At 49.0% G+C, this 25,494-nt stretch overlaps 1 protein-coding gene across 4 annotated transcripts in view; it reads left to right on the plus strand.

Moving 5' to 3' along the window:
- Positions 1-25,494, plus strand: part of kdm5ba (lysine demethylase 5Ba) — a 676,108-nt gene that overhangs the window by 381,473 nt on the left and 269,141 nt on the right. For all 4 annotated transcript variants that reach the window (XR_011935801.1, XM_072480724.1, XM_072480725.1 and 1 more), the window contains exon 15: positions 14,642-14,823. Coding sequence is in view for 3 of the 4 variants with exons in the window: in XM_072480724.1 (XP_072336825.1) it covers positions 14,642-14,823 (182 nt within the window). In the remaining variant the exon portion in view is untranslated. The remainder of the gene's footprint in view (positions 1-14,641; positions 14,824-25,494) is intronic.

The raw sequence follows: 25,494 nt of genomic DNA on the forward strand, positions 1-25,494 counted from the left end.
AGGGGTCTACCCCTCCCACCTGTTCCATGAAGTCCTTGAGCACCCTGGCCGCTGCCGGCCTCCTCCTGATCCTGGACCTCGACCGGTCCAGCCCTGGATCAAGCACCGTATTGAAGTCTCCCCCCATTACCAACTTTCCCGCCTCCAGGTCCGGGATACGTCCCAACATACGCCTCATAAAATTTGCATCATCCCAGTTCGGGGAGTATACGTTCACCAGAACCACCGCCTCCCCTTGCAATCTGCCACTCACCATCACATATCTACCCCCACTATCCGTCACTATGGTCTTTGCCTCAAACAGTACCCGTTTCCCCACTAAGATAGCCACCCCCCTATTCTTCGCATCTAAACCCGAATGAAACACCTGTCCCACCCATCCTTTACGTAGTCTGACCTGGTCTATCAGTTTCAGATGCGTCTCCTGCAACATAACCACATCCGTCTTTAATTTCTTTAGGTGTGCGAGTATCCGTGCCCTTTTAATTGGCCCGTTCAGCCCTCTCACGTTCCACGTGATCAGCCGGGTTGGGGGGCTCATTACCCCCCCCCCCCCCCTTGTCGATTAGCCATCCCCTTTTATAACCCAGCTCCTCACCCGGTTCCCACGTACCCGTATATCCCCCCGACGGTGCCCTCCCGCCTCGACCACCCCATCCCATAACAGCTCCCCCTTCTCCTTAGCAGCAGCAACCCAGTTAACCCCCCCCCCTCCGCTAGATCCCCCTCTAGCGTAATTGCACCCCCCATGTTGCTCCCAGATGTCAGCAAACTCTGGCTGACCTCGGCTTCCCCCCTCATCCTCGGCTCCCACTGTGCGAGGCCCCCTCCTTCCTGCATCCCTGTTCCCGCCATGATTACCATAGCGCGGGAACAAAGCCCGCCTCGGCCCCGCCATTCATGGCTGTCGCCCACAGTTCCTCATGCTCCCCCCAACATGGGGCAGAGAGAAAAGTTACAGGATCACAAAATTAACAAATTGAAAAATCATCCCCCCCCCCCCCCCCCCCCCCCCCCCCCCCACCCCCTGTCCCCTGTAATCACACCACCACTTTGTCGCAAAAGCTCTTTCTCTCGCCAGACTATTCCAGCTTCTCGTCCACAATGAATGTCCACGCCTCTTCTGCCGTCTCAAAGTAGTGGTGCTTACCTTGGTGTGTGACCCACAATCTCGCCGGTTGCAACATTCCAAACTGGACCTTTTTGTGAAGCACCGCCTTAGCCCGATTGAAACTTGCCCTCCTTCTCACCACCTCCGCACTCCAACCTTGGTATACGCGGATCACCGCGTTCTCCCACCTACAGCTCCGTGTTTTCTTCGCCCATCTGTGAACCGTCTCTCTGTCATTGTAGCGGAGAAACCTGAGCACTATAGCTCGAGGTATTTCTCCAGCCTTTGGTCTTCGCGCCAGAACTCGATAAGCTCCCTCCACCTCCAAAGGGCCCGTCGGGGTCTCCGATCCCATTAGCGAGTGAAGCATCGTGCTCACATATGTCCTGACGTCCGCCCCTTCTGCGCCTTCGGGAAGACCCAGGACTCTTAAATTCTTCCTCCTTGAGTTATTCTCCAGCGCTTCCAACCTCTCCACACACCTTTTATGCTGTGCCTCGTGCGTTTCTGCCTTCACCACCAGGCCCTGTATTTCATCCTCGTTTTCAGCAGTCTTTGCCTTCACGACCCGAAGCTCCAGCTCTTGGGTCCTCTGCTCCTCTTTTAGTCCTTCAATCGCCTGCAATATCGGGGCCAACAGCTCCTTCTTCAACTCCTTCTTCAGCTCTTCCACACAGCGCCGCAGGAACTCTTGCTGCTCCGGGCCCCATAGCAAATGGCCACCTTCCGACGCCATCTTGCTTTGAGCTTCCCTTCCTTGCCGCTGCTCCAGAGAATTCTCCGCAATCCGGCCGCTATCCTCTCCTTTTTCCATGCGTGTCCGGGGGGGATTCCCTTCTGGTTTACCGCACAGTGTTTTTGCCGTTTAAATTGCCGTTGGGGCTCCTATTAAGAGCCCAAAAGTCCGTTCCAACGGGAGCTGCCGAAACGCTGGACTCAGCTGGTCATTGCCGCACCCGGAAGTCAGAGGTCCCAGTTCTGATCCCTGCGGAACACCACTAGTTACAGACCTCCATTCGGAAGAACACCATTCCATTGCTACCCTCTGTCTTCTATGGCCAAACCAGTTCTGGATCCATCCAGCTAGTTCACTCCTGACCCCATATAATCTAATCTTTTGCACCAGCCTGGCTTGAGGGACCTTATCAAATACCTTACTAAATCCATGTAGACAACATCCACAGCCTCACCGATCATTTTTGTCACCTCCTCAAAAAACTCAATCAAATTAATGAGACATGACCTCCCTCATCCAAAACCATACTGTCTGTCGGTAATAAGACCATTCACTTCCAAATGAGCATAGATCCTATCACTGAAAATCTTTTCCAACAATTTCACTATCACTGACGTCAAGCTCACTGGCATATAATTACCCGGATTATCCTTGCAACCCTTCTTAAATAACGGTACAACATTGGCTATCCTCCAATCCTCTGGGATCTCACCTGTGGCCAATGAGGACACACAGATTTCTTTTTTTAAAAATATATTTTATTCAAGATTTTTTTGGCCAAACTTACACAGCAATAAAACAATATAAATAACAATGGCCAGTTTTAAACAAGTAAATAAATAATATATGAACAAAATCAAAAATAAAACTAAATGGCAACTGCCTTGTCCAAGATAATAAATACTCTCCAAAAATACAATCCAATATACAATTACATATACCAAATACCTATACATATACAATAACATCCCTGAGAGTCCTTCTGATTCCTCCCCCATCCAAAACCCCTGTAGTGCCGGGCATGACCAGAACATGTGGGTATGATTCGCTGGGCTTCTCGAGCATCTCGCACACCTATCCTCTACTCCAAAAAATTTACTGAGCCGTGCTCCAGTCATATGCGCCCTGTGTAACACCTTAAATTGTATCAGGCTTAGCCTGGCACACGAGGACGATGAGTTTACCCTACGTAGGGCATCAGCCCACAGCCCCTCCTCAATCTCCTCCCCCAGCTCTTCTTCCCATTTCCCTTTCAGCTCACCTACCATGATCTCCCCCTCGTCCCTCATTTCCCTATATATGTCTGATACCTTACTGTCCCCCATCCATGCCTCTGAGATCACTCTGTCCTGCACCTCCTGCGTCGGGAGCTGCGGGAATTCCCTCACCTGTTGCCTCGCAAAAGCCCTCAGTTGCATATACCGAAATGCATTCCCTTGGGGCAACCCATATTTTTCCGTCAGCGCTCCCAGACTCGCAAACGTCCCATCTACGAACAGATCTCTCAATTGTGTTACCCCTGCTCTTTGCCATGCTCCAAATCCCCCAATCCATTCTCCCCGGAACAAACCTATGGTTATTTCTTATCGGGGACCACACCGAGGCTCCCATCTTTCCCCTGTGCCGTCTCCACTGCCCCCAGATTTTCAGTGTAGCCACCACCACCGGGCTTGTGGTGTATTTCTTCGGTGAGAACGGCAACGGCGCCGTCACCATAGCTTGTAGGCTAGTCCCCCTGCAGGACGCCCTCTCCAATCTCTTCCACGCCGCTCCCATCTCTTCTCCCATCCACTTACACACCATTGAGATATTGGCGGCACAGTAGTACTCACTTAGGCTCGGTAGTGCCAGCCCCCCCCCTGTCCCTACTACGCTGCAAAAATCCCCTCCTCACTCTTGGGGTCTTCCCGGCCCACACAAAACTCATAATACTCTTCTCAATTCTTTTGAAAAAAGCCTTCGTGACCACCACCGGGAGGCACTGAAACACAAAAAGGAATCTCGGGAGGACCACCATTTTAACCGCCTGCACCCTCCCTGCCAGTGACAGGGACACCATGTTCCATCTCTTAAAGTCCTCCTCCATCTGTTCCACCAACCGTGTTAAATTTAGCCTATGCAATGTACCCCAATTCTTGGCTATCTGGATCCCCAAGTACCGAAAGTCCCTTGTTACCTTCCTCAACGGTAAGTCCTCTATTTCTCTGCTCTGCTCCCCTGGATGCACCACAAACAACTCACTTTTCCCCATGTTAAATTTATACCCTGAGAAATCTCCAAACTCCCTAAGTATCCGCATTATCTCTGGCATCCCCTCCGCCGGGTCCGCCACATATAACAACAAATCATCCGCATACAGAGATACCCGGTGTTCTTCTCCTCCCCTGAGTACTCCCCTCCACTTCCTGGAACCCCTCAATGCTATTGCCAGGGGCTCAATCGCCAGTGCAAACAATAATGGGGACAGAGGACATCCCTGCCTCGTCCCTCTATGGAGCCGAAAATATTCAGACCCCCGTCCATTCGTGACCACACTCGCCATCGGGGCCCTATACAGCAGCTGTACCCATCTAATATCCCCATCTCCAAAGCCAAATCTCCTCAGCACCTCCCACAAATAATCCCACTCCACTCTATCAAATGCTTTCTCGGCATCCATCGCAACCACTATCTCCGCTTCCCCCTCTGGTGGGGGAATCATCATTACCCCTAGCAGCCCCCGTATATTCGTATTCAGCTGTCTCCCCTTCACAAACCCAGTTTGGTCCTCATGGACCACCCCCGGGACACAATCCTCTATCCTCATTGCCATTACTTTGGCCAGAATCTTAGCGTCCACGTTCAGGAGGGAAATAGGCCTATAGGACCCGCATTGCAGCGGGTCTTTTTCCTTCTTTAGGAGGAGCGATATCGTTGCCTCTGCCATAGTCGGGGGCAGCTGCCCCCTTTCCCTCGCCTCATTAAAGGTTCTCATCAGTAGCGGGGCCAGCAAGTCCACATATTTCCTATAAAATTCAACTGGGAATCCGTCTGGTCCCGGGGCCTTCCCCGCCTGCATGCTCCGAATTCCTTTCACTACTTCCTCCGTTTCAATCTGTGCTCCCAGTCCCACCCTCTCCTGCTCCTCCACCTTAGGAAATTCCAGCTGGTCCAGAAAACACATCATTCTCTCCTTCCCATCCGGGGGCTGAGCTTCATATAATCTTTCATAGAATGCCTTGAACACTCCATTCACCCTCTCCGCTCCCCGCTCCATCTCTCCCTCCTCATCTCTCACTCCACCTATCTCCCTCGCTGCTCCCCTTTTCCTCAGTTGGTGGGCCAGCAACCTGCTCGCCTTCTCCCCATATTTGTACTGTACACCCTGTTCCTTCCTCCACTGTGCCTCCGCATTACCCGTAGTCAGCAAATCAAATTCTACATGTAGCCTTTGCCTTTCCCTGTACAGTACCTCCTCCGGTGCCACCGCATATTGCCTGTCCACCCTCAGAAGTTCTTTCAGCAACCGCTCCCGTTCCCTACCCTCCTGCTTTCCTTTATGTGCCCCGATTGATATCAGCTCCCCTCTAACCACTGCCTTCAGTGCCTCCCAGACCACTCCCACCTGGACCTCCCCATTATCATTGAGTTCCAAGTACCTTTCAATACACCCCCTCACCCTTAAGCACACCCCCTCGTCCGCCAATAGTCCCATGTCCATTCTCCAGGGTGGACGCTGTTCTTTTTCCTCCCCTATCTCCAAGTCCACCCAATGTGGAGCGTGATCCGAAATAGCTATAGCCGTATACTCCGTCCCCGTCACCTTCGGGATCAGCGCCCTTCCCAAAACAAAAAAGTCTATCCGTGAATAAACTTTGTGGACATAGGAGAAAAACGAGAACTCCTTACTCCTAGGTCTACTAAATCTCCAGGGGTCTACTCCTCCCATCTGCTCCATAAAGTCCTTAAGCACCCTAGCTGCTGCCGGCCTCCTTCCGGTCCTGGACCTCGATCTGTCCAGCCCTGGTTCCAGCACCGTGTTAAAATCTCCACCCATTACCAGCTTCCCCGCCTCTAGGTCCAGGATACGTCCTAGCATGCGCCTCATAAAGTTGGCATCATCCCAGTTCGGGTCATCTACGTTCACTAAGACCACCGCCTCCCCTTGTAATCTGCCCCCACTATCCGCCACTATGGTCTTTGCCTCAAACATTACCCGCTTCCCCACTAGTATGGCCACCCCCCTGTTTTTTGCATCTAGCCCCGAATGAAACACCTGCCCCACCCATCCTTTGCGTAGTCTGACCTGGTCTATCAGTTTCAAATGCGTCTCCTGCAGCATAACCACATCTGCCTTAAGTTTCTTTCGGTGTGCGAGTACCCGTGCCCTCTTTATCGGTCCGTTCAGCCCTCTCACATTCCACGTGATCAGCCGGGTTGGGGGGCTCTTTACCCCCCCCCCCCTTGTCGACTAGCCATCCCCCCTTTTTATCCAGCTCCTCACCCGGTTCCCACGTAGCTGTGTCCCCCCCCAGGCGGCGCCCCCCCGTCCCGCCCACCCCACCCCATACCAGCTCCCCCTTCTCCCCAGCAGCAGCAACCCAGTTAACCCCCCCCCACCCCCCCCGCTCGATCCCTCACTAGCGTAATTGCACCCCCCATGTTGCTCCCAGAAGTCAGCAAACTTTGGCCGACCTCGGCTTCCCCCCGTGAGCTCGGCTCGCACTGTGCGACGCCCCCTCCTTCCTGCTTCCCTGTTCCCGCCATAATTATCATAGCGCGGGAACAAAGCCCGCGCTTCCCTTTTGGCCCCGCCCCCAATGGCCGACGCCCCCAGCTCCTCCACCTCCCTCCCTCCCTCCCCCACAACAAGGGGAAGAGAGAAAAGTTACCGGGTCGCAGGATTAACAACTGAGAAATCATCTCTCCTCTCCCCCCTTTTTATCACCCACTTATTCCAATTTCTCTTCGACAATAAATGTCCATGCCTCATCCGCCGTTTCAAAGTAGTGGTGTTTCCCTTGATGTGTGACCCACAGTCTTGCCGGCTGCAGCATTCCAAATTTGACCTTCCTTTTATGAAGCACCGCCTTGGCCCGATTAAAGCTCGCCCTCCTTCTCGCCACCTCCGCACTCCAATCCTGATATACGCGGATCACCGCGTTCTCCCACCTACTGCTCCGAGTTTTCTTTGCCCATCTGAGGACCATCTCTCTGTCCTTATATCGGAGAAATCTCACCACTATGGCTCGGGGAATTTCTCCAGCCCTCGGTCTTCGCGCCATAACTCGATAGGCTCCCTCCACCTCCAACGGACCCGCCCTGTCCTCCGATCCCATTAACGAGTGCAGCATCGTGCTCACATATGCCCCGATGTCCGCCCCCTCTGCACCCTCGGGAAGACCAAGAATCTTTAAATTCTTCCTGCTCGCATTATTCTCCAGCACCTCCAGCCTTTCCACACACCTTTTATGGTGTGCCTCGTGCATCTCCGTCTTCACCACCAGGCCCTGTATATCGTCCTCATTCTCGGCAGCCTTTGCCTTCACGACCCGAAGCTCCTGCTCCTGGGTCTTTTGCTCATCCTTTAGCCCTTCAATCGCCTGTAATATCGGGGCCAACAGCTCCTTCTTCATCTCCTTTTTAAGTTCTTCCACGCAGCGCTTCAAGAACTCGTGTTGTTCAGGGCCCCATATTAAACTGCCACCTTCCGACACCATCTTGGTTTTTGCTTGCCTTCCTTGCCGCTGCTCTAAAGGATCCACCGCAATCCGGCCACTTTCCTCTCCTTTTTCCATCCGTGTCCAGGGGGGATTCCCTTCTGGTTTACCGCACAGTGCTTTTAGCCGTTAAAATTGCCGTTGGGGCTCTTATTAAGAGCCCAAAAGTCCGTTCCACCGGGAGCTGCCGAAACGTGCGACTTAGCTGATCATCGCCGCACCCGGAAGTCGGACACTCAGATTTCTGGTGGGATAGTAAGTTGCAATGCAGAAATAAGAAATTTGGATATGGGTAGGTGAGTGGGCCAAAATTTGGCAGATGGAGTTTAACGTGGATAAGTGAGAGGTTATCCATTTTGGTCAGAAAAATGGAACGGCAACTTATAATAATTTTACTGTGAAAATCCCCCCAAGTCGCCACATTCCGGCGCCTGTTCGGGTACACAGACGGAGAATTCAGACTGTCAATTCCATCGAACAGCACTTCTTTCCGGAATTATGGGAGGAAATTGGAGCATTATCGAAATGGAGAGAAACTTCAGAGTGCCTTGGTGCAGAGGGACCTGGGTATCCGTGTGCATTAATCGCAGAAAACTAGCATGCAGGTATAGCAGGTCATAAGGAAGGCAAATGGAATTTTGAACTTTATCGCTAAAGGAATAGAGTACATAAGTAGGGAAGTGTTGCTGCAACTGTACAAGGAATTGCTGAGACTGTACTATGTACAGATTTGGTCCCCTTATTTGAAGAGGGGTGTAGTTGCATTAGAGGCAGTTCAGAGGAGGTTCACTGGTTTGATTCTGGAGATGAGGGGTTTGTCGTATGAAGAAAGATTGAACAGTTTAGGCCTATACTTTCTCGAATTTAGAAGAATGAGAGGAGATCCAAGTGAAATATATAAGATGATAAAAGGTATTGACAAAGTAGACATAGAGCACATGCTTCCTCTTGTGGGGCAATCTAGAACAAGAGGTCATACTTTTAGGATAAGGGGAAGCAGATTTATAACAGATATGAGAAATTAGTTCTCTCAAAGGATCGTGAATCTGTGGAATTCATTATCACAGAATGTAGCGGATGCAGGGACTTCAAGTAAATTTAAGGAGGAGGTAGTGTTGAATCTGCTAAATCTCAGATACTTCAACCAGTATATCAATCAAAGTTTTATTGAGGTGCCCTTAGTTGCAAGATGGACAAAGGATAAACACAAGTAAAGGTTCAATAAGTTTATTAATAATAATACTATTAACCTTTAAATTACCCACATAAAAGAAGAGGATACCCCAGACTCAAATATACTACCCACAAAGATGGCTTGGTAGGCTGTGGATCTGATCGCTGGAATTCCTCTGGCCCATCTTCACAAAGGTGGTTCTAGCTGGCGGTCTCTTCCTTGCTTCCTTCCTTCCTTCCTTCTGGTCTGGTCAAGATCACCTCGCACACCGGGTCTTTGCTGCTGGTGTGCCTGAGATGCATACTTTTATCCCTCTCACTTCCTGCCTTTCCATAAACTTCTCTGGCTTCTGGCCAATGAGGTTTCGGGAGGGGGGTCCCAATACCCAGTGGGTTTCTTGATGTCTGCCTGACAGGACACTGGGGCCCGCCCCCAGGTGTCCACCCCCATGGTGTTGCTTCCATGTGACCTGCTGCCATATAAGGTAACGGCAGGAACTCTAGGTGTCTGGTCCGATCTGGGTTTCTAACAATAGGCTGATGCATTTCAATGGGGTGTGATGATCCCCTGCTGGGTCTCAGTAGAGTGCAATGATCTTTGATGGATGATTGATGGGACGGGCTCAGGTATGCTCTGGCAGCTTGTCTGTTGGTTGTGTATTTGATTTTCAAGTCGGAATACCAACCTGAGGTTTGACTGCAATATGATTTTAAAATGCCCAATTCTTTAATTTAGGATATCCAATTTAATCAGGCAAATTCTTTAATTTAAAATACCCAATTTTAATCAAACCTAAATCTAGGCCTTGCTAGGTTACTACAATAGACAGATTTTTAATTTGTAATGGGTTGAAGGGTTATGGAGAACAAGCAGGAAAGTGGAGTTGAGGCCAAGAGATCAGCCATGATCATATTGAATGGTGGAGCAGGTTCGAGGGGCTAAATTACCTACACCTGATTCTAGTTCTTATCCTCCTGTCCCTCATACTCTTCTTGCCTTTACTAACCTGATTCACTATTTGTCCAGTATGTTAAATATAAAATTATTGTAATTTCTCTTTATGGCCTCACTCGAGTATGAATCTGCAGTTTAATTCATCCTCTCAGACAAGAAAATAAGAAAAAAAACAAGATCAGGCCCCTCAAGGGTGCTCTGCCATATAGAACCACTGGAGAAAGTGCAAGAAAGGTTTACAAGAATGGCACCTAACTAAGGGCTGGATTTTCGCTTATGAGGCAGAAAGTTTGAGTGAACAAATTTCACGATCTGGTAAACCTATATCCCTTAAAAGGTCTCCACCTGCCATATTTTCATTTCGGGGAAGTTGGGGTGGGGTGCAATCAGTTGACCTGTCTCTGGAGTCAGGTGGCTGCTGATGCGGGTTGTTTGGCAGCTGGTTCACTGGGACTTCGATCCAGTTGTATTAAAGGTTGTTAGGCACCCGAGCCTTCATGCCCCCTTGTGCAATCATACTAAATAGGAGCAGGAATAGGCTATTTGGCCGCTGGAGGCTGCCTCGTCAATCAAAAAAATCATGGCTGATCTGATTGTGGCCGTAACTCCATTTTCCTGCCCATCTCCCATTGTGGGACTCTATTGCCAATCAAAAATTTTGTCTAATTAAGCCTTGAATGTATTCAATTAGCCTGTCTCCACTGTTTTCTGGGATAGAGAATTCCAAACACAAACATCCTCAGCGAAGAAATTCTTCCTAATTTCCATCTTAAATGGGGGATCCTTTTTTAAAAATGTGCCTCAAGTATTTCCCTAGTGAGAGAGCTCATCCCAGATAACCCTGACAAAGCTATACAGCTTCTTGTATATTCAATAAGATTTCCTCTCATTCTTCTAAACTCCATTGAGTATTTCTTCTGATCCAAGTATATAAGGAGGGCAATTAGGGAAACGCTGGCCACGTCAGTGACAACCATATCTCGTGAATAAATACATTTTAAGAAATGACTTAAAGTGTACACTATACTCTAGCTGTAATGTCAGCTCTGCGGTGCACATTTGTAGCAAGACTTTCCTACTTAGATACTCCATCTCCCTTGCAGTAAAATCTAATTTTTGTATCCTCCCCACAATGTGCTTTACTATCTATCTTTGTACCATCAGCAAATTTGGCTGCAATACAGTCAGTACTTTCATCCAAATTATTAATAAAGATTATAAATACATGAAGCCCCAGCACCAATTGATGGGATCCTTCCCTAGTTCTAGTTTGCCCTTCTGAAGGTGACCCATTCATCCTAACTCTCGGGTTGGAATTTTCCCATATTTTTTCATAGTGGCAGACTTTGACTGAAAACCGGCATGTAGCTCTCCAGTTGCAAGGCCGGGTTTTCAGTCCAGATTCATACCTCTCATCATACAGTCGAAATGCCTCACATTGGAAATCTCGAACCATTTCAGGCAAGCGTCAATGACTGGGGGCAGTTTTGGAACACGTGCAGTATTCTTTCCAGACTAATTGGATCATTGGGGGCGAGCAGCAAACACTGGTACCATTTACAGCCTCATGAACAGCCTCACCCACCCGAGTGCACCAGACACTCAGTCGTTCGCTGCTTTGACCTGAAGCCACCGTTGATCGTCTGTTTTTCCATTTTCATATGGCCAATCAGGCCCAGTCCACTCCACCAGCGACTTCCTGGCCCACCTCAAAAAATTGGCTAAAACATGCAGGTTTGACGCTGCACTCAATGACTCCTTGCGAGGAATCCACGACACCGATACGCAGCAAAAACGTTAGAGCTGTGACTGACCTGACCTTGCAACAACTGTTGGAATTGCCATCCCTCGCGAGAGCACAGAACAAGGGGTCTAGGAACTCCAGGGAATGGCGACGCTGAGCCTCGGCTGCTAAACCGTATGCCGCTAAAATCCCACCCACGGCACAGCAGTGGGACACCTCCCGCAGAGACGCTGGCCACCGGGGCACCACCAAACGTTCTCCCCCGTATGCGACGACTCGGAATACGGGTACCGACTGGCAGCTTCATCTCAGGGCCAAGTATGGCACCGTGGTAATGAATAGAATCTTTAATGTTGGACAGTGTTCAGGGATGGGGATGGCGTTAGTGGCTAGGAGTTTCGAGAGTGAACCAAAGTCAATGTTTTCAGTCTTCCAGTATTTAATTGCAGGAAATTTCTGCTCATCCAGTACTAGATGTCAGATGTGCAGTCTGAAACTTCAGCAACAATGGAGGAGTCGAGAGAGGTGGCGGTGAGATAGAGCTGGCTGTCACCAACATACATGTGAAAACTGTTGCTGAGGAGCCACATGGAAATGAGGAATAGAAGGGAGCCAAATATAGATCCTTGGGGGATACCAGACGTAATGGTCAGATAGGATGTCATTTGTGACTTTTGATACTGTAGCAGAGAAGGAAGCCTGATTGGGTGAATCCAGATGGAAGCTCCAGATAGGATTGGCATGAATGGGCACAGATTTGGGAGACGACAATATCTTCAAGGACTGTGAAACCGAATGGGAGGTTGGGGACAGATGGTAATTTGCAAGGATGGTGAGGTTAATGGTTGTTTTTTTTGCAAAGGAGACATATGTTGATTGCATAATTAAAAGGAGAGAGGGACAACACCTTAAGAGAATACACCACAATATAATTTAACATGGGGTCCAGGACAAGTTGGATGGGCAACAGTGTAGTGAGAACAGGGTCAAGGTAGCAGGAGGTGGGCCTGATGGACAATATTAGTGCAAGAAGGTGTGAGGGGAGCTTGAGAGAAATTCGAGGAGGATGTGATTTCAAGGCTAGGACAAAAGTATGTGTTGATGAGCTGCACATGCGGTTTTGCCCAGCTACATTACAGTAATTAGCATTACTAATGACTTAGCATTGACACTGAGGGTGTTTGGAAAATGTTTGTAATATTAGCCTTTCTCATATTGAAGTATTTTATGTACTTGCCCTTCTCAAGATACCTTCTTCCAACATCAGAGCTTCAGTATAAATCCCAGATGAGACCTGTAGATTTGACACATCATGTGTAATATTGCATAATTTTATCTTCAAAGGGACACTGATTTGGCAGAGCAATTTCAGAACAAAGGAAACAGGTATTTGACATAGAGTCTCATAAAGCTGAAACTGCTTTTATGATTGGAGAAAGGTTTGTGGAAGACATGATCCATATCTTGGAAAGAGGCTCCAGCAGGTTATGCAACTAAGACGAGGAAATATGAAGATGAAAACAATAAACCAGAGACGAGGCTAGTGATCAGAACTAAATCCTGTCCTTCGTGTATTTATAAAACGGGTTCCTCGTTAAACAGTGGGCTCAATTTGAAAAATTCTTTGAAAAAATAATTAGCATTTGGTACTAGTTAAGAGGTAATAAGGATAGGTACCGACTGAAATAGTCAGGTATACATGGAATAAATGGTAATTTCTGTAAAGAACAGCAGGTCTGGGCTGAATTGTGAGCTGTAAGCATTGAGCACCACTGTGCAGCATCACTGTATTCATAGAATCCCTACAATGTAGAAGGGGGCCATTCAGCCCATCGGGTCTACACTGACCCTCTGAAAGAGCACCCTACTTAGGCCCAATCCCTGTCCTATCCCTGTAACCCCACCTAAACTGCACATCTTTGGACACTCATGGCCAATCCACCTAACCTGCACATCTTTGGACTGTGGGAGGAAACCGGAGCACCCGGAGGAAACCCATGCCAACACAGGGAGAAGATACAAACGCTGCACAAGGTCAGAATCGACTCATGTCCCTGGCACTGTGAGGCAGTGGTACTAACCACTGTGCCACCACGGAGATTAAATAGTACTGGATTGGGACTGTTAGAACTCTCCACAAATGCTGCCAGACCTGTTGATCATTTCCCGAATTCTTTGTTTTTAATTGTGTTGGAAATTTGTCAGGTAAGGGTCTCATGTGCTGCAGCATAGATTTTTACACTGCCTGTGGAAGGAACAACCTTCATAAACCAGTGACTTCTTATTTTATTACTTTTGCCATTCTTTTCTATCTGATGGTTTTCAGTTATTTTTTTCCTTTACTTGCCGCTGTGAGACATGTTAAAGAGTCAAAATGTTATGAGTCCCATGCTCCTTACAGAATCATAGTTTGAAATCACGGCAGAATTTCAGGTTGTAAGGCTGCAATTTTGCACTTATGGGTTAGAACTGGGGTTCTCATTAACTTCAGTAAAATAATGTAATACAGTAAAATATAGGACTCACCTGATGAAGGAGCTGCACTCCGAAAGCTAGTGATTCCAAACAAACCTGTTGGACTTTAACCTGGTGTTGTTAGACTTCTTACTGTGCTCACCACAGTTCAACGCCGGCATCTCCACATTACAGTAAAATTGGAACCTGCATAAATATTAATCCAAAGGTCACTGGATATGTGGAGCAAATCAAAATGAATTATCTGTTGTGAGTAATGCTTTCTAGAGTGCAGACTTTTACAAAATAAACCTGGAGCGAATGTTATGATCATGCCTGGCAGATGTTTTTAAAATGCTTGGGGACCTTCTGATCTCAACAATTAATTGTAAGACAATTGTGTACCTGCAAACACCACAGGTAATTAACATAGCATCAAGCACCACTGATTCATTTTCTGACCTACTGTGCTTGTTTGAATACCAGGATGTGATGAATTAATGTAAAATTAGAATTGTGAATGGGACATTCTGGTGGAATGTTTCATTGCTTTGCTTGTCTATGTAAAGCTCTTTTCATAAAATTCTCTTTTAAGGATATTTCAGGATAGGTTTATTCTGTCACTTTGCATAAAATCGGAACTCGTGACAAGGAGCATTTTCTGCTAATCTGTTAACTGACCTGAACACTGCAAAAATAATTCAAGATTAGATTAAACCTGAATATACATTTTAATTGAAAATAAATTAATCTATTTTCCTTATTATAGGGCGTAATTGATTCGGTGAGGGAGAAATTCGAGTTATTGCCTGATGATGAGCGACAGTGTGCAAAGTGCAAGACTACTTGTTTCTTGTCTGCAATCTCATGCCTTTGTAAGTCCAACCAGCTGGTTTGTCTGTACCATGCTAAGGAACTGTGCTCATGTCCACCACACAGATGTCATCTCAGGTAAATAATGCAAGGACTATCCTGTCTAGAATGAGTGTTGCTGTTTGATCAACCAGTAAAGAGAAGGCCTTGGCTTTATGATTAAGTTATATTATGAGATGTACCTTGGATAGTGAAGCTCTATATATGTTATTGGTCTGATGGAGATGGGCCAGGCAGATGCGCCTCATTGAGACCATCGGAATCTGAGTGAGGCAAGTGCTGAAAAGAGGTTTCCAGAAGTTACCACCTTATTTCAGTATCCAAAGGGTGTTTTTGGATTCCATGTTCCAGACAAAATTATTTTAGCCAATGTTGCTATCTCATGCCTTCACAGGATCCTTCAAGACTTTGTAAAACTTATTTAAGGCTTTTACGCCAAATAAATGTATTAAACTATGATAGAACATTGTATCCCAACATGTATATTTTAAGATAGTCAAGTTTGTAACAGAAACGACAAATGGTTTGCAATTGCTATACTATATGAGTGGTTTGCCTTCCTGTTGGAAAGAGTTAGCAAATACTGCAGAGGTGACTTCGCTGGCTCAGACATGTTCGCAGGTTGGAAGATGGTCACCTACCAAAGGTTTTTTATATGATGCGGTAGCCGGAGCCAACAGTAAAGCTATGCTTTAAGGATGCTTGCAAGAATGACCTTAAAACTGGGATTCTTCATTTGGGGGCCCCAAGTGCTCTGCACCAGTGGAGAATTAGGACGGTCTCCGCTGGCACCCAGAAAAATGTTTGTGCAAATCCGGTTTTCCATACCATTCTATGGCACAACGGGATCCAGACTGCAACAGAGAGGGTGGGACCTAATCTTTCGGACTGGTCAGCTACCTCTGAGATTAGAGCGCCATTTTTAAAAGGTGCTCCATTAGCTGCTGCAGCAGCAGCAACACCTTCCCCGATTGCAGGCAGTGCCCCACCCTAATCGCTGGTACCCCACTTCAGCCGTCCCAGACTCCACCTTCAGCCCATCACCCCACTTCAGGCCCCGACCCTTGCTGTACCGACCTGGGTCCTTGCTGTCCGAGTGGTGGTAAATACCCTCCCAGCAATTACCGCAGGGTGCTCAATGGGTCCTTCGTGGGAGGTGGGGGGGTCAGGGGGTTTGTGCTGGCTGGAGGGGCTCCCTGAGATGGGACTCCTTTGACTGCTCTTCCCATCTGCAGCCTTTAAACACTTTAAACAGTAAGTCTGTAACCGTAATAAAATGGTAAAGGCTACAGGTCTATCTAGGCCTCTCAGTATCCTGTAGGTTTCACTTTATTGTGGGAAAACTTTAACTTTGCGACTGACAACACCTGTAGGCTTGTGTGCGCCACCATGATGATCAGTGGCTACAGCAACTTGACAACACGTGCCACTGATCCCACAGTGTCACCAGACAACCACTTCATATATGTGGCACTTGGCGCAGAAACTACCTCTCAAGTATTGATCCCTTGGCTACTCCATCCAATGAATTTGAATTGCTGCATGTCCATCATCTTAGGAAGGATGGTGATGACTACAAATAATTCCCTTGCATAGCAGTTATTGGGCTGGATTCTCCGCCGTCGAGATTCTCCGTTTTGCCGGCAGCCCAGGGGTTTCCCGACGGTGTGGGGCTGCCCCACAATGGGAAACCTCATTGACCGCTGACACAATGGAGCATCCCGCCAGCATGCTGAAACAGTAATCTGGCGCAGTGGGACGGAGAACCCAGCCCATTGTCTTTTCTCACCAACTCTAAAACTATCTGACCTGATGGGCTCCAAATAGATTCTGATTTCGGCAACTTTATTTTATTCATGGGATTTGAGCATCACTGACTAGGCCAGCATTTATTGTCCAAGCCTTTAGAAGGTGGTGGTGGTAAACAGCTGCCTTGAAACACTACAGTCCATGTGGTGTAGTTACACCCATAGTACTGTTAGGGAGGGAGTTCCCGGATTTTGACAGCAAAGGAACAGCAATATATTTCCAAGTCAGGATAGTGTGTGCCTTGGATGGGAACCTCCAGATGGTGATAAATGATCTTTGTTACCAGGACCCTATGCATTAAAATGACGACTGTAAGTAAATACAAAAGGGACTGTGAATCAAATATATTGTTTTTTGCTTGAAGACAGATAAAGTTCTTGATCTGAAAAGTGAACTAAAGAACATTACAGAGAGCTTACCACTTTTTCTGACCAAGTTTTAAGCCACTTCCTTTGATCTAATGCATTCTTTAACTTCTTTTTAGCCACGGTTGATTCACTCTTCCTGTTGAGTTTTTGTGTCTTAGAGAGGAATGTATATGGCCATTGCCTGTCTACCGTCAAATTTATTTGTGTGTAGGGCGTAACACTGCTGCCTCACGGCGCCAAGAATCAGGCTTGCTCCCGGCCCCGGGTCATCGTCCATGTGCAGTTTTCACATTCTCCCCATGTTTGCGTCCACTCTACCAGGCCTCTCAGTATCCTGTTAGTTTCAATAAGATCGCCCCTCATCCTTCTAAACTTCAACAAGTACAGATCCAGAGTCCTCAACCGCTCCTCATATGACAATCTCTTAATTCCGGGGATCATTGTTGTGAACCTATGGACCCTTTCCAAATCCAGAACATCCTTCCTTAGTTACGGGGCCCACAACTGCTCAAAATACTCCAAATGGGGTCTGACGAGGGCCTTCTACAGCCTCAGAAGTAAATCCCTGCTCTTGTATTCTAGCCCCTACAACCCAAAGATGTTCTATTTTCTCAAGGAAGATTATTAATTAGCCCTTTCTCATTACATAATGCAAAATCTGTATAAAACCTGATCCCTAGTTGGTTCTTTAAAGCACTCCTCCAGAAACATTATCTGCAGAATTAGTGCTAATTAGATTTATCCAGTCTAAAAGTAAATTAAAGTCATCATTGCGCTACATTACATATGGTACATAGAAAAGTTTTACATCGCGGATCTGGTGGAGGGGATGGGGGAAGTCATGCAGATCCTTAGGGAGTTTGGAGACTTCTCGGGATATAAGCTCAACGTGGGGAAGAGCAAGCTGTTTGTGGTGCATGCGAGGGGCCAGGAAAAGAGGTTGGAGGAGCTACCACTCAAGATGGTTAAAAGGAGTTTTCGGTATTTGGGTATCCAGGTGGCTAAGAGTTGGGGAGTCTTGCATAAGCTTAATCTGGCACGGCTGGTGGACCAGATGGAGGAGGACTTCAGCAGGTGGGACATGTTGCCACTCTCCCTGGCGGGTAGGGTGCAGTCCGTTAAGATGACGCTCCTCCCCAGGTTCCTGTTCGTCTTTCAGTGCCTGCCATTCTCACCCCCAAGGTCTTTAAGCGGGTAAACAGGAGCATTATGGGAATTGTGTGGGCAAATAAGACCCCGAGGGTTGAGAGGCTGTTCTTGGAGTGCCGTCGGGGGGAGGGGGGGGGGGGGGGGGGGGTTGGTGCTGCTGAACCTGTGCAGCTATTACTGGGCAGCGAATGTGTCTATGATTCGGAAATGGGTAATGGAGGGAGAGGGGGCGGCGTGGAAAAGGTTAGAGGTTAGAGGCTAGTACCTATACAGGAAAAGGCATCCTGTATAAGGACTAGCCTGGGGGCACTGTTGACGGCACTGTTGCCGCTTCCGCCGACGCGGAATACCATGAGCCCGGTCGTGGCGGCGATATTGAGGATTTGGGGGCAGTGGAGGCCTCAGTCTGGGCGCCGATACGGGACAACCATAGGTTTGTTCCAGGTAGGATAGATGGTGGGCTCCTAAGCTGGCACCGGGGGGGAATTAAAAGGATGGGGGATTTATTCATCGATGGGACTTTTGCCAGTCTGAGGGCGCTGGAGGAGAAATTTGGGTTGTCTCCGGGAAATGCCTTTAGGTATATGCAGGTTCAGGCGTTTGTGAGAAAGCAGGTAGGGGAATTCCCGCTGCTGCCTGCCCGAAGAATACAGGACAGGATGGTTTTGGGCGTGTGCGTCGGGGAGGGTAAGATATCGGAAATATACCAGGAGCTGCAGGAGGCGGAGGAAGCCTCGGTGGAGGAGCTGAAGGGCAAGTGGGAGGAGGAGCTGGGGGAGGAGCTGGATTAGGGCCTGTGGGCTGACGCCCTGGGCAGGGTTAATTCCTCCTCATCTTGCGCCAGGCTCAGCCTGATCCAGTTTAAAGTGGTGCACAGGGCGCATATGACGGGCGAGGATGAGCATGTTTTTTGGCGTAGAGGACAGGTGTGTGAGGTGTTCGGGGAGCCCAGCAAACCACGCCCATCTGTTTTGGACATGCCCGGCGCTTACGGAATTTTGGAAGGGCTTCGCAAAGGTTATGTCCAAGGTCTTGGATACTCGAGTAAAACCGAGCTGGGGGATAGCGATATTTGGGGTATCGGACAATCCGGGAGTGCAGGAGTCAAAAGAGGCCGGAGTTCTGGCCTTTGCCTCCTTAGTAGCCCGGAGAAGGCGGCGATATTACTGTGCAGCGAATGTGTCCACATGTTAATGTGGAGGGACGCGAAGCCCCCAAGCGGAGAGGCTTAGGTCAACGTCATGGCGGGGTTTCTTAGGTTGGCGAACATAAAGTTTGCCTTGCGAGGGTCCTTGCAGGGGTTCTCCAGGCGGTGGCAACCGTTCCTTGACTTTCTCGCGGAACGCTAAGTGGAGGTCAGCAGCAGCAGCAACCCGGGGGAGAGGAGGGGGGGGAACGGACGGACCTCTGATCCCCATATTAATCAAGAACCTATCTATCTCTCTTTTAAAGACACTCAGTGATTTGGCCTCCACAGCCTTCTGCGGCAAAGCGTTGTATAGATTCACCACCCTCTGGCTGAAGAAATTCCTCCTCATCTCTGTTTTAAAGGATCGTCCTTTTAGTCTGAGATTGTGTCCTCTGCTTCTAGTTTTTCCTACAAATGGAAACATCCTCTCCACGTCCACGCTATCCAGACCTCACAGTATCCTGTAATTTTCAATAAGATCCCCCCTCATCCTTCTAAACTCCAACGAGTACAGACCCAGAGTCCTCAACCATTCCTCATATGACAAGCTCTTCATTCCAGCGATCATTCTTGTGAACTTCCTCTGGACCCTTTCCAAGGCCAGCACATCCTTCCTTCGATACGTGGCCCCAAACTGCTCACAATACTCCAAATGGGGTCTGACATAAGCTCAGAAGTACATCCCCGGTCTTGTATCCCTCTTGACTTGAATGCTAACATTGCATTTTCCTTCCTAACTGCCGACAGAACCTGCACGTTAACCTTAAGAGAATCTTGAACAAGGACAGCCAAGTCACTTTGTGCTTCTGATTTCCTCAGCTTTTCCCATTTAGAAAATAGTCGCTGCCTCCATTGCTCCTTCCAAAGTACATAACCTCACACTTTTCCACATTGTATTCCATCTGCCGCTTCTTTGCCCACTCTCCTAGCCTGTCCAAGTCCTTCTGCAGCCCGCCTGCTTCCCAATACTACCTGTCCCTCTACACATCTTTGTATCATCTGCAAACTTAGCAACAGTGCCTTCAGTTCCTTCTTCCAGATCATTAATGTATATTGTCAAAAGTTATGGTCCCAGCACCAAGCCCTGAGGCACACCACTAGTCACCGGCTGCCATCCTGAAAGAGACCCCTTTATCCCAACTCCCTGCCGTCTGCCAGTCAGAACATACAACAGTACAGCACAGAACTGGCCCTTCGTCCCTCGATGTTGTGCCGAGCTTTGTCGAAACTAAGATCAAACTATCCCAGTCCCGGTGTGCTCGATGTGCCAATCCAATAACCGCTTGAAAGTCCCTAAACTAGCGTCCGAATCCACTATCACAGCAGGCAGTCCATTCCACACCCTAACCACTCTCTGAGTAAAGAACCTACCTCGGACATCCCTCCTATATCTCCCACCCCAAACCTTATAGTTATGCCCCTTGTAACAGCTACATCCACCTGAGAAAATAGTCTCTGAACGTCCACTCTATCTATCCCCCTCATCATCTTATAAACCTCTATTAAGTCGCCTCTCATCCTCCACCGCTCCAAAGAGAAACGCCCTAGCTCCCTCAACCTTTCCTTATAAGACCTACCCTCTAAACCAGGCAGCATCCTGGTAAATCTCCTTTGCACCCTTTCCAATGCTTCCACGTCCCTCCTATAGTGAGGTGACCAGAACTGCACACAATACTCCAAATGTGGTCTCACCAGGGTCCTGTACAGTTGCAGCATAACCCCGCGGCTCTTAAACTCAAGTCCCGTGTTAATGAAAGCTAACACACTATCGGCCTTCTTCACGGCTCTATCCACTTGAGTGGCAACCTCAGAGATCTGTGGACATAGAATCATAGAAGTTTACAGCATGGAAACAGGCCCTTCGGCCCAACCAGTCCATGCCGCCCAGTTTTTACCATTAAGCTAGTCCCAGTTGCCCGCACTTGGCCCATAACCCTCTATACCCATCTTACCCATGTAACTATCTAAATGCTACATGAACCCCAAGACTGCTCTGTTCCTCCACATTCCTCAGAACCCTGCCGTTGACCCTGTAATCCGCATTCAAATTTGTCCTACCAAAATGAATCCCCTCGGTCTTATCAGGGTTAAACTCCACCTGCCTTTTTGCGGCCCAGGTCTGCATCCTATCAATGTCTATTTGCAGCCTACAACAGTCCTCCACCTCATCCACTACTCCATCAATCTTGGTGTCATCAGCAAATTTACTGACCCACCCTTCAGCCTCCTCCAACAAGTCATTGATAAAAATCACAAATAGCAGAGGACCCAGCACTGATCCCTGTGGTACACCACTGGTGACTGGGCTCCAGTCTGAAAATGTTCCATCCACCACCACCCTCTTGCCTTCTATGTGATAGCCAGTTACTTATCCAATTGGCCAAATTTCCCTCTATCCCACACCACTTTACTTTCTTCATGAGCTGACCATGGGGACCTTAGCAAACGCCTTACTGAAATCCATGTATACAACATCAACTGCTCTACCTTCATCTACACACTTAGTTACCTCCTCAAAAAATTCAATCAAATTTGTGAGGCAAGACTTCCCATTCACGAATCCGTGTTGACTGTCCCGGCTAAGCTGCATCTTTCCAAATGGTCATTAATCCTATCCCTCGGGACCTTTTCCATTAACTTACCGACCACCGAAGTAAGACTAACCGGCCTTTAATTACCAGGGTCATTCCTATTCCCTTTCTTGAACAGAGGAACAACATTCGCCACTCTCCAGTCCTCTCTGGCACTATCCCCGTGGACAGTGAGGACCCAAAGATCAAAGCCAAAGGCTCTGCAATCTCATCCCTTGCCTCCCAAAGAATCCTAGGATATATCCCATCTGGCCCAGTGGACTTGTCGACCCTCAGGTTTTTCAAAATTGCTAATACATATTCCCTCAGAACATCTACCTCCTCCAGCCTACCCGCCTGTATCACACTCATCCTCAAAAACATAGCCCCTCTCCTTGGTGAACACTGAAGAAACGTATTCATTAAACGCCTCTCCTATCTCTTCTGACTCCATGCACAAGTTCCTGCTACTGTCCTTGACCGGCCCGAACCTCACCCTGGTCATTCTTTTATTTCTCACATAAGAGTAAAAAGCCATGGGGTTTTCCTTGATCCGACCCGCCAAGGACTTCTCATGCCCCCTTCTAGCTCTCCTGAGCCCTTTTTTTTAGCTCATTCCTTGCTCCCTTGTAACCCAACTGTCATGATATCCACATCAGCATATCATGGTGCAATCACACACACATTGATGGACAGGCAGTTGGACCAACCAGCACACACATAACATCGCAGCCAATCACCAGTGAGAGCACACACACTATAAAACAGGGAACACCACAGTTCCCGCTGATTCTACCAGGAGATAGCTCAGAGCACAGAGCTCACAGCACGCCACTCAGACATAGACCATGTGCTGAGTGCCTCACTAAGATAGTGATAGGGCTGGGTCCACAGGTTAGCTGGTGAAGCACGTACCCAAACCAGCAGTTAGTTGTTACCGTTGTTTAGACAATAAAACAGAGTTGTACCATCTACAGCCGTGTTGGATCATTTGTGCATCAGAACACCCAGCGACTGTGAGACCGACCTGCACCCTTTCAGAAATCCGCCATCCTGCTCCATGGAAAACATCAGCCCGCCGCAGCCGCTCCGAATCGCTGGTAATCTTGACGTAAACTGGAAGCTGTTTAAACAGCGCTTCCAGCTCTTCCTAGAAGCCACAGACAGGGAGAATGCATCGGACACCAGGAAGATCGCCCTCCTCCTCTCCACGGCGGGGCAACACGCCATCCACATCTATAACTCCCTGGCATTCGCGGAAGTCGAGGAAAAAACAAAATATAAGACGGTGCTTCAGAGGTTCGAGGAACACTTCAGCGTGGAAGTCATTGAGAGCTTCGATAGGTACCTATTCCAGCAGCGCCTGCAGGGTAAGGTTGAGCCTTTCCAATCTGACTTGACACACCTCCGTATCCTCGCGCAGTCCTGCGGCTGTGAGACCTCCTCCGACCGCTTGATACGGGATCAGATAGTTTTTGGGGTCATCTCGAACACCCTACGCCAGCAGCTCCTTAAAGTAAAGCGCCTCACCCGAGCGACAGCCATCGAGACCTGCGTCCTCCATGAGAACACGACCAGCCGGTACTCCCAAATCCAGGCGGCCGAAACGGCACTGCACGGGTCCTATGAGGCAGAGCGGGTCCAGTCGATCGAGTTCCTCCCGGCCCGCGGTCCGGACGAGGGCGGCCATTTCGCGCGCTTTCCGAGGCCTCCCGCACTTGTACACGCCAAAAGAGGGGACATTGACGCAGAGGGACGTGATGCGCAGGCGCGCTCTACACAGGACGGCACCGTGCATGCGCGGTGGCGCAACGAACGCCATGACATCACGACGTGCGGCACACAGTGCAATGCCCGGCCAAAGCGCGACAATGCCTCCGCTGTGGCATGATGGGCCACTATGCTGCCTGCTGTCGAGCAGCTCAACCTGCCAACTCCCAACAATTCCGCCAGCCTCGCAGGGACGTGCGGGCGATTCAGCACCATCCCACACTGAGTCATATCCAGATAGTATGCAGACCAGCGATACCGAACACAGGGAGCCCTTGCGGTAATCCACAAGAACCGGATGACCCCAAGTCGGAACCACCAGCTGCTGCCAGTTCCTCGCATGGTCAGCATCCCAGACCTTGAAGGTTAAACCACCGATTCTGCCATCCCACTGTCAGCTGGTTGACTACAATGGAAACGTCACCCCGGCCATGGGGTCCTGCCAGCTCGATGTTACACACAACTCACACAAAGCCACATTATCATTTGAAATCGTAGGATCCTCGAAGGACTCTCTGTTAGGCGCACAGGCGTGCAAGATGCTCCACCTCGTTCAGCGGGTACACACTCTGTCTCCAGAAGGCATTTCCGATTTCCCGGATGCAGACTTTAGGGCACAGCTCCACTCACTCCTCGCGCACAACCAGGAGGTTTTCGAGGGCATGGGCACACTGCCCTACACGTACAAAATACAGCTCAAACCGGACGCCACCCCGGTGATTCACGCACCTCGTAGGGTGCCAGCACCACTCAAGGACCGCCTCAAGCAGCAGCTGCAGGACCAAGGAGTGCTTTCCCGGGTCACGGAGCAAACGCCATGGGTCAGCTCCATGGTGTGCATCAAGAAGTCCTCCAGCGAGCTCCGGATCTGTATCGACCCAAAAGATTTGAATCACAACATTCTGAGGGAACACTACCCCATACCCAAACGAGAAGAAATCACGAGCGAAATGGCTCTGGCAAAAATATTCACGAAGCTTGATGCCTCAAAGGGCTTTTGGCAGATTCAATTGGATCAGTCCAGCAGGAATCTGTGCACTTTCAACACTCCATTTGGAGTGCTGAAAGATATTGCTACAATAGGATGCCATTCGGCATCATATCAGCCTCCGAGGTGTTCCATTGCATCATGGAACAGATGATGGAGGGCATCGAAGGGGTATGCGTCTACGTAGACGACATTATCATCTGGTCCACCACACCACAGGAGCACATCAGTCGTCTCCAGCATGTCTTTGCACGGATACGGGATCAGGGCCAGCGCCTTAACCGAGCCAAGTGCTCTTTTGGCCTGACTGAGCTAAAGTTTTTGGGGGACCACATCTCCCGGTCGGGTGTGCAGCCGGATGCCGATAAAGTGGCAGCCATCACAGCCATGCAGGAGTCGTCAGACAAGGAGGCAGTGCTGCGCTTTCTCGGCATGGTCAAATTCCTGGGGAAGTTCATTCCTAACCTTGCTTTGCACACGACTGCTCTTCGCCACCTGGTCAAAAAGACAACGGAATTTCAGTGGCTGCCCGCACACCAGAGTGAATGGAGGAGCTCAAGGTCAAGCTCACCACCGCCCCGGTACTGGCGTTTTTCTATACCACACGGGAAACAAAGATCTCAACTGACGCCAGCCAGTCCGGCATTGGTGCGGTACTCCTGTAACGGGACGACACCGCATCATGGGTTCCGGTCGCCTATGCGTCGCGGGCCATGACCCCCACAGAACAGCGCTATTCGCAGATTGAGAAGGAGTCCCTAGGCCTGTTGACTGGTATCGACAAGTTTCACGACTATGTGTATGGTCTTCCGCAGTTCACCGTGGAGACCGACCATCGCCCCCTGGTCGGCATCATTCAGAAGAACCTCAACAATATGACCCTTCGCCTTCAGCGCATTCTGCTCA

This window comes from Scyliorhinus torazame, chromosome 17 (genome assembly GCF_047496885.1).
Source record: "Scyliorhinus torazame isolate Kashiwa2021f chromosome 17, sScyTor2.1, whole genome shotgun sequence".
Taxonomy (NCBI): Eukaryota; Metazoa; Chordata; class Chondrichthyes; order Carcharhiniformes; family Scyliorhinidae; genus Scyliorhinus; species Scyliorhinus torazame.